Below are 8,972 nucleotides of genomic sequence, written 5' to 3' on the forward strand. Positions count from 1 at the left end.
CACGTATGTCATTCATAAGATGGGGAAGTAATCCATTGGTTTCTCTATTATTGTGTTACTATACAGTATGTATGTAAATTTTAATAACTGTATAAGTGTTTTTTTTATCTCATTTAATAATATGACAATATGCACATGATAATGGCCTCATTGCTCATTGTGACAATAGCACATTAATTCTCATTCAGTGACATTGACACAATAACTTGAATTACATTACTTTACACACCAGAAGTCACCTCACCAGCTAGAGCTGCTTACTTGTGACAACAGGAAATAAAGGTTGACCTGCCCAACTGACAAAATGAATAATTTGAGAATAAAGACCTATAACTTTTAACTCCAAATGGTATGAGCTCACGAGTTCTGGAACACAAAGCGAAAGGTATGGTACTCCAAGAATGAAATTAAAAGCATTTACAAATAATAAATATGGCACCCCTTATAAAACTAAAAGCCAGAATACAGTCAATGCTTATAAAATAACAGCCTTTTGAATAAAGTAAAATAAAAGCCATACTTAGCACAAAGAATTACAAAAAGTATTGATAAAGCATAAATTAGTTTAGAAAAAGTGTCCAAGACACAAAGGTCCTGTTAGAGTAAAATACAATAAACAAGACACTGGGACAGTCTGCACTCAATATTCCTATACTCTGTCCCTTAGAATTTGAGTAGGAAGCCTAACAATTGCTTCAAGTTCAAGTCATAACAAAAAAATCATTCATATAAGTTACTACAGTATTTGTACTATTCATCACTTAATCTGAGATAGGCATATTAAAAGCCTACACAAATGAGGAAATACTTCATCCAAACAACCACAAACACTGAAAGTGACTAGCATAATAATTGAAAACAATCTGGCAATGGGGAAGTTACACAAGAAGCATAGGTAAGTAATAAGTAATGCTTCCTACAAATATTAAAACCGGAAATCATTTTTTTGAATGGAAACAAATTGGCATTGGAAGCTAAATACACAATGGAACAAAACTGAATGTTACCTTATTCTAGAATGTTAAACTAAAGTACAAGGTTGCAAATGCAAATTACAGGAAGCTTGAACCATGGTGAAACTTCATCGAAAAACATGCACTCTTCCAGATGCATTACCAGCAGCAATGAGAGGGAGAGTTGGGTGCCAAGCATGTACAGCTGGGATTGTAAGAAGGTGTTCATTACTTGTCAGGTTGTAAACTGGTTGGCCATGGATCCCATAAATTTGTAGCTGTCAAAAAATATTTATATTAATAATCAAAATATTTTAAAAATATTCAATCCATTTCACATTTGTATGATACAAAAAATTTAGAAAACAAACCTTTCTTGGGTTTTTTTCCATGCTCCCAACCATGAAGACATCTTCTCTTTGGGGGTGCCACATGGCCTTAAAAGCTGAGGTCCAGGGACCAGTGTGGTTGTCATGTTTAATGTTGGTCACAACTAGAAAATAATCAAAAATTACATATGAGGTTGGTGATACTAGTAATACCTAAATCATGCACTGCTTAGTGCAGTTGTTTTGAGCAATTATTCTTTAGGTATGCTACCCTTTGGATCCATGGAAGGGGTAATTAAAAATTAAGTATGCAGGCAGAGTGCATATGTCAATATAGACATTTCTAATTCTGGTATTACTGAAAAGTCAAAATAATTTACCTTTTGGTTTGGATGCTCCAGGAAGAAGGGCAGTATGATACACTCGTAATCTATCATCATTACAAGTGGTGAGCAGTAAGTTGCCTTTGCATGAAAAAAAAGCACTAGAAAGACCTTTAGGATGTACCAAATCCCAAACGGGTTCTGGTTTCTCTTTGTCCATCATGCGCCAGTCCCAAATCCGTACTTGCCTGCAAAGGGAAGCAAGATTAAATTTTACCTTTAAATAGGTAAAGAAAAATCCACGGTGCAACAGTTTTGTTTAGAGTGTATCTATTTACCCAAGCCTCGATGATGTGACAAAAAACTTGTTCTCCTGAGGGTGTTTTTGAACAGTTCGAACAGAACGTTCATGGCAATGAAACCAACCTACAGGGCTCATTGGCTTGCGACAATCAATAACTACCACACGTCCAGTTCCTATAAGAAAAACAACACAGTTTAGAAACATAGAAGTGGCTTATAAAATCTGTAAGATTTAATAAAAAAGAAGGGCAAATGACTCTTACCATGAGCCACCATCAAAGTGTTTGGATCAACTTGATCATGCCATGTAGCATGAAAATTGGGACCATTCTGTTCATGCGCCCATATCTACAAATATAAGATCAACTTAGTAATGTTCATCAATAGTTTATAAGACGTATAAACAAAGACATATAAACTACAACCAGCATTGATCACACACCTCATCAAAAACTAATTTCAGGAGGTCACCTCTTCTTACAGTCCCATCCAAACTTGTTGTGATGATTTTAGCGGGATTGCAGCGGTCAAAAGAGGTGCAGTTCACTTGACTTGTATGAGGTCCCAAAACTTCAACACACTTTTCTTCGTCAGGATTATACACGTCCCAAAGTCCTGGAAGACAAAAAAAAAAAAAGGTCAGAAGCTCTAAAAAATATCTTAAAAGTAAAACCATTTGATTTAAAGTAATTACCAAGGTCTCCACTTGTACTGCCAGATGCAACAAGAACTTTTTCTTCGCCTGGGTGAAAGGCCATTGAGGTGATTCGGGCTGTGTTTGTCTTGGCTATCATTTCTTCAGTTATTGATAATCTTGAAACAATCTTTTTAAATCTAAAAAGATTAGAATAGTAAAACATTAAAATACAGTAGAACTTAAATAGCGCATTATCAACAAATAAAAGTAACATACGTATCAAGACTGCAAGTGCTGAGTTGGGACTCATCTCCCCTGTGCACAAGGAAGGGCCTCAGCAAACTAACAAAGTCAGCACATTTGGAGGCTGCATCATCAGGGTCATCCTCAGTGTTCTCCTCTCTGGAGGTTTTTAAAGAAAGCATAGGAAGTGGGCCTGAAAATAAAATTCCACAAAAGAAAAAATCAGTACACCAGATTGGAACTAGAACTGTCACAAATTTCACAACCAGATGACATGAATATTACCTGATGGTTTACGAGATGTAGCTTTAGCAATTGTAACACGAAGATTTTCTAATGTACTATGGACAATGTCCGATCTTGATTTCTTAGGTGATGGTTTACCCAACTTTCTTCTTGCTTCTCGTGCAATCTTATCGTCCACAATAGTCTTAAGCCTCTTAGATTTTTCTCTAGGTGTTGGGGGTTTCCTATTAGAAAATATATAACTTGGTTAAATACAGACTCAGTGGTATTCTCACAAACAGGAACAAAAAAACTAACTTTTTCTGGTTTGTTTTTTTCTTGGAAGGACCTCCTAGCTCTTCTTTCAATTCTACTATCCCCAGAGATCTAAGACAAAGAGAAAAATATAATTCATACTAGTACAATGAAGATTGAATAATCATGTCAGTTCACTATTTCAGTTCACAGCATACTTCACAAGTTCTAGTCGCTCTTTGATATTATTCTGTCGCATTTTCATGTAATCATCATCTTCGTCAGACGATGCATCAACTGAAGTTGACGACACAGAAGGTGGCCTCTTGACAGGAAGCTTCCTCCGTGTTCTACTAGGACTTTCTGCTTCATCTGCTTTCCATTCGTCATCTTTAGTATCTTTGTCCGTATCATCATTGTCACTCTCAATTTCTGGTTCATTTTGGACATATGATACTTGCTATACATGAAAATAAAAATTTGATTTAATAATTTTCGAAAAGATGTAGTGACACAAATGAAAGATAGAACCTAAGGGCTAAATAAATAAATAAAGGAGACAGGGTTGAATGTAAACAGACAAATAAAAATTGAACTCCTGAGGTGCAAAGACTAATACCACACTTAAGTGTAAAATCCTCAAAGTGTAACAACAGATATAGAATAGTGAAGTTAGGTTGTAATAATGTAAGCCAATACTTTAGACAACAAAAGTAAAATCTGACACTAATAACAATTGGGCATAACCTCTCAAGGTATGTATACCGAGAAAACTCACTTTCCTCGCCCTCAGGCGGGACGATACAGTGATTGGAGTTTCTGTTTCTTCATTGTCTCCAACCGATTCGTCTCTCCCCTTTCTTCTATCTTCGCGTTCCCGCATATTTATTAAGAGCAGATAATTAAAAGAGCCCCAAAATGTGAAAACAGACAACTCCCGCCAGAAATGATCGCCATTACAAATTCCCTTCCCCTCCCCTCTCTCTCTCTGCTCCCCCACCCCACTTCCCCTCGCTGATTTCTCATACACGACAAAGACACTCGAATGAATGAAATGCCGAATGTCATGTTCATTGAGATTCAAACAATTAAAGGCCAGGATATTTGAACCCATTTACATATCCTCTGGAAACAAAAAATAGAGCATAAGGGCTGGGAAATATTTTTCTTTTTTTATGTCAGCATGTTGGCAATGTGTTCGTTGAAATCCATTATTGGCAGTGGTGACCGGTCAGACGACGCTGCGTCGGCTGCCAAAGTTTGTTGACATCCTGACGCATCCTGACGATCTTGACCCAGACTCGGGGGCGGAACGTTTCGACACATTTTGGTGTCGAAAAGTCCTTTGACTTTGAAATTAATTATTAAATAATGAGTGACAACAATCAGTCAACTATTCGTTCGTTCCCTATCACATGGTATGGAAGTAGAAAAGACTTGAAAACAGGTTATGTATTCTTGAATGTCGAAAATCTATTTCATTCAACATTTTCTGTAAATCTTGTTTCTTCTTCTTCAGGTTTGACTGCTCACATGTTGTAGAACCGGAGTCTGTTGCCATTGGTGTCATGCCCGGCATGAAATTCAAATCCACATGGAGAAATGTTGAACAGGATATAAGTTTGTATTTGTGTGATTCATGCTGCAAAGTCTAGGAATTAAATGTGATCGAATGAATGAGTATATTTTGGGACTTGATTACAGAGGTGTTGACTGACAATGGAATTAGAGACGTATTTTGTCTATGCAAACAAGGGGAGCTGTCCTTTTTTCGTGTACGAGAACTGTTTGATGTATATCGTGGCAAAGGAATCAGAGTTCATCATTACCCCATTGAGCCAGATCTTTCGCCCGATTTCAAAGAAATACACAAAATACTAGTGGATCTTTGGGATACATTGCTTGATGGAAACAAAGTGTATATCCAGTGAGTAGCTCTCCAACTGTAAATTTTGTATCTACCAAACAAAAACTAATTTAAAACGTTATGAATAGTGGCCAAATTTTAAGATTGTTTTATTCTGACAGTGCTCAAAGTCTTTTGGGTCGTGTAAGTGTTCTCATGGCTGCTTTCTACATGGAGCTAGAGGAAAATGTTACACCAGCCCATGCCATTTTTAAGATCCGAGAACTCATTGGAAATGGAGCTTTTCAAACAATGCAGGTAAAAGTATATGGTCAAGGATCATTTGACTATGAGATCTGGAGTGATATGCTCTAAATACTTTCTTCTTGTTTCAGCAATATAATTTTATTGATGGATTCAGAGAGTTTCAAGCACAACACAGAAATGAAATTTTATCATGACTTTGTGACTAAAGTTTTTCACGTTAAACTACTAACATTAGTTTCACTCACATCTAACTTCAGTCCCATATTCATACTTCACATGTAACCTCTCACAATAGGAAGAAAATTTCTATGTAACTTTTGGTGAGAAGTTCTGTACTATGTAATCATTTCCTAAATCACAGTCCATAAATATAGTGTTTCCTTCTCTATGTTTAAGTTTACATACTAAATAATTATTATTTATGTTATGCTCTAGAAAATTTTGTTTTTAATTTAGATAGATTAGCTCAAATTATATAATTTTGTTTTAATTTCACCAAGAGACTAAAGATTGAGTTTTATTTATTATATTTAATGTCCTAATACTAGAAACCAACCAAGGATAACAATGTGATCGTTTTTGTGATGTCATCACAATAGTTTTAAAATCATCAATGAAATTGATTTATGAATTATTTGACGTGTGCGGGGGAGCAGCCAGTTGTGTTATGTAGATGGCTGCATCTGTTACGACAAATTGAAATTTATTAAAACATGACTGAAAATAAGACTCTGGTGTTGTCATTCCCCATTACGAGCACTGGCCTGTCCCCGAGTCTGTCCCCTTGCTGACCTCCACATGTTTTCTGCTTCTATCCATGAAAGAAGATAGCATTTGACAGAACTTTTTTTTACAGCAGACGTGACGTACTTTAAAATTTTAAAGTTCTTCTTGAAACTTCTTGTGCATTCTTAAACTTCTCCATTAACGGCTTAAGATGTTTAGGCGAAATATTACGCGTAGGCGTTTCTCATGGGCGTATTTTTTTAGTGATAGTGTCTTGCACTTGCATTCAGTCCGATGGGCGAGCTTCCCTTCACTTCACTTCTGCCAGACGTTGGCTGTGGGTCTCCCGAGGCGAAGTGAAGCGAGGTGACTTTGAACGCGTTCCGGATTTACCGTCTCGCTATTGCCTCATCCGCCACAGAGGGTGTGACCCACGCCGGGTGTTTCTGCTCGGTATTGCCACTGGTAGCGCCTGCAGCGCACTGGACAGGCCGACCCGCCGAGCAGCCGTGTGGAGCCGGCGGCCTGCCCTACTCTCCGCCGGGCACGTCCCACGTACACGCACGCACCCTGACGTACGAGAGGAGGGATGTTCGCGTCGCACCAGCTCCACAGTTGGGGCGGGTTCGCGAGCCCTTGAACAGTTTGCAGCCCCCGCCTGGAGCGCGCCGGTGGGAGGGTGGGGCCGCGGTGGTGGGGGAGGGATGCTGCACCCCCACCCCCCACGCGCTGGTCCAGGAGGGGCGATGCGATGGGCCAGAACGCGTGTGGAAGCGAGCGGCGGCGGCGGCCGAGACGAGCGAAGGGACCCATCAGCCGCGATCAGCCGGGCGATCAGGACGAGGACGCGGCGCGTGGCGGCGCGTACGCGACATCACAGCCCCTCCCGCGAGCGTCCACGAGGGCGCGCGCCTCGGCCCGGGCCAGCGAGGCCGGCGGCGGCGGGCGCGATGTGAAGCAGTGTCTGGTGTCGGTGGCGCCGTTCTGGTGCGGAGGAGGGGTCCATTGTGACATTTGGATATTTCCACCGAGCATGCCTTCTGCATCCACGTGAGTACTAGAACAGATTACGAAAACAGAGGGGGGGGGGGCAGAGGGAGACAATGCGTGTCATTTCAAGAGCCAGTGTTGTTTGTGGCACAGTAGGTGACAGGCAATAAAACTTCTCTTCCCCGCCCGGAGACGCGTCTCCTTGCTCGTCACTTTACTGGCTGTCGGATTGAACTGATTCGATGATGAAGAGGGACAATACACGCCGCACTTTGGGGCCTTGCCTTAGCTGTCGCGTCGCTGTCGCGTCATTCCCTCCGGAGCCTTTTGTTACCAACTGGCTTGGCTGCAGCTGGAGGGTGGGTTGGTGGGTGGGTGAGGGGAAAAGAAGTTGGGCTGTCAGGCTTGCCTCGTCTAATAATCGAAAAGTTAGGGCCCAGCCCGGGCGCGGCGCGCAGCGCGCATGGCGTCATTGTGGAAACTTGAGGCGGCGGGCCGCGGTCCTCCAGCTCCATTCAACATCCGTCCGACTGGCCGCGGCACGCAACTAAGAAATGGGCGCGAAGGGATTAAGGGGCCAAGTCAACCACTTTATGTGCGGAGCCGTAACAGAGAGGTTATTTAGCGACACAGGCAATGATGGGCGTATTGGCGACTGCTGAGCCGATGATGGGCGGCACTCCTAGTAGTTTGGCGAGGGTGAGAGAAGGAACACGCGGACACAGGGGAAACGTTGTTGCGACCAGGCTCGTATAGTGACATCTTTCATTGCACTTGATATACCTGGTGGCAGACAGGGCTCTGTCATAACACGAACGAATATTAGTTACCGCCAACGTAACAAGTCACTAAGTAAAAGTTAAAGTTATGGATTTTCAAATACACGGCCGATATTAATCGTAGATACTGTGGAGAAAAGTTGGACAGGTCGAATAACTAACTTATTTTAAAAAGTCTTCATAAAAAGTTACAAGTTATAACTGTAACTCTTAAAATAACGTTAAAGGCTGTTAACTAATAAGTTACGGAGCCCTCTGTGGCGGCCGATAAACCCCGCTCACTTCTGTAGCTATGCGGCACGGCATTCCCACGCGCGGGCGGGTTGCCTACTCCCTCGGCCCTTAAGGGGTCATTCGCGGAAAGTACGTCCGTCATTCTCCGAAACGAACCTGTCCCACAGGGGCTGCGGTGGGTTCATGTCAGCCGTGGAAAGCTCTCAGAGCGCCTGCTAGGTAGGCAACATCTTAAACGTCAGCGCATGCGTGTGCTGCTGGGTGGCCTACCCTGGACTTCACAGGCGCCCAGCTCCCGTCAGTTGCCGAAAGAACACGAGAGAAACGGATGTACTTTAAGGACGACCCTTAGGGAGGGCGTCGTGGACAAAGGCGATAGACCAGCCCGCGACGACCCGCCCGCGTGCGTGCGGTGCAGCCATAACTCCAGAAGTGCACGGGGTTCATCAGCCACCTGGTACATCAAGTCAGACAACGACGCGTTCTCCTCTTTTCCACATAGGTTGGAGCTATCCAAAGAACCACACACAAAAAACAACAACAAACAAGCAAGCGTTTTCGGCCCTGTCCATCCAGCGTAGTTGGGGTAGTCGCTTACACATTTCTGGCAGAGACAGCCAGAGCAGCCGTACGTGTGTACCTAAAAGTTTCCTCTTTACTACAATACTAGCAGCTTGGCAAGGTCTAGGGGGCCGGGGGATGGGGTGCTTGGCTGTTAGGCCAAGGTCCCACCCGGCTAGAGTAGAAAGCGTAGAAAGTTAATGTTTGTCTCTCCTGCCGTTAGTCGTCTCCTGATGAGTGCTGCTGACGCCGCCAGGCTACGTCTGGCAGGGGATGGGCTCCGCGGGAGGACGGGGGGGGG

General features: G+C 42.5%; 3 protein-coding genes across 3 annotated transcripts in view; 2 read left to right on the forward strand and 1 right to left on the reverse strand.

Moving 5' to 3' along the window:
* Positions 1-92: 92 nt before the first annotated feature.
* LOC113201707 (WD repeat-containing protein 76-like) lies at positions 93-4,243 on the reverse strand. Its single transcript, XM_026415545.2, has 12 exons — positions 4,047-4,243; positions 3,487-3,728; positions 3,332-3,400; positions 3,074-3,258; positions 2,822-2,981; positions 2,603-2,742; positions 2,351-2,523; positions 2,172-2,256; positions 1,944-2,082; positions 1,663-1,853; positions 1,325-1,446; positions 93-1,231 (listed from the first exon to the last, which is right to left on the reverse strand). Exons 1-12 carry the CDS (start codon positions 4,149-4,151, stop codon positions 1,082-1,084), a joined length of 1,761 nt encoding a protein of 586 aa, XP_026271330.1. The 5' UTR covers positions 4,152-4,243; the 3' UTR covers positions 93-1,081.
* Positions 4,244-4,483: 240 nt separating this feature from the next.
* LOC113201715 (cyclin-dependent kinase inhibitor 3-like) lies at positions 4,484-6,110 on the forward strand. Its single transcript, XM_026415585.2, has 5 exons — positions 4,484-4,686; positions 4,788-4,888; positions 4,973-5,195; positions 5,297-5,432; positions 5,510-6,110. Exons 1-5 carry the CDS (start codon positions 4,640-4,642, stop codon positions 5,573-5,575), a joined length of 573 nt encoding a protein of 190 aa, XP_026271370.1. The 5' UTR covers positions 4,484-4,639; the 3' UTR covers positions 5,576-6,110.
* Positions 6,111-6,527: 417 nt separating this feature from the next.
* Positions 6,528-8,972, forward strand: part of LOC127750221 (uncharacterized) — a 10,770-nt gene continuing 8,325 nt past the window's right edge. The window contains exon 1 of the mRNA XM_052271221.1: positions 6,528-7,157. Within this exon, the coding sequence (XP_052127181.1) occupies positions 6,859-7,157 (299 nt within the window). The 5' untranslated portion in view covers positions 6,528-6,858. The remainder of the gene's footprint in view (positions 7,158-8,972) is intronic.

The sequence above is a fragment of the Frankliniella occidentalis genome, unplaced genomic scaffold (genome assembly GCF_000697945.3).
Source record: "Frankliniella occidentalis isolate FOCC.00 unplaced genomic scaffold, Focc_3.1 Scaffold6, whole genome shotgun sequence".
Lineage (NCBI taxonomy): Eukaryota > Metazoa > Arthropoda > Insecta > Thysanoptera > Thripidae > Frankliniella > Frankliniella occidentalis.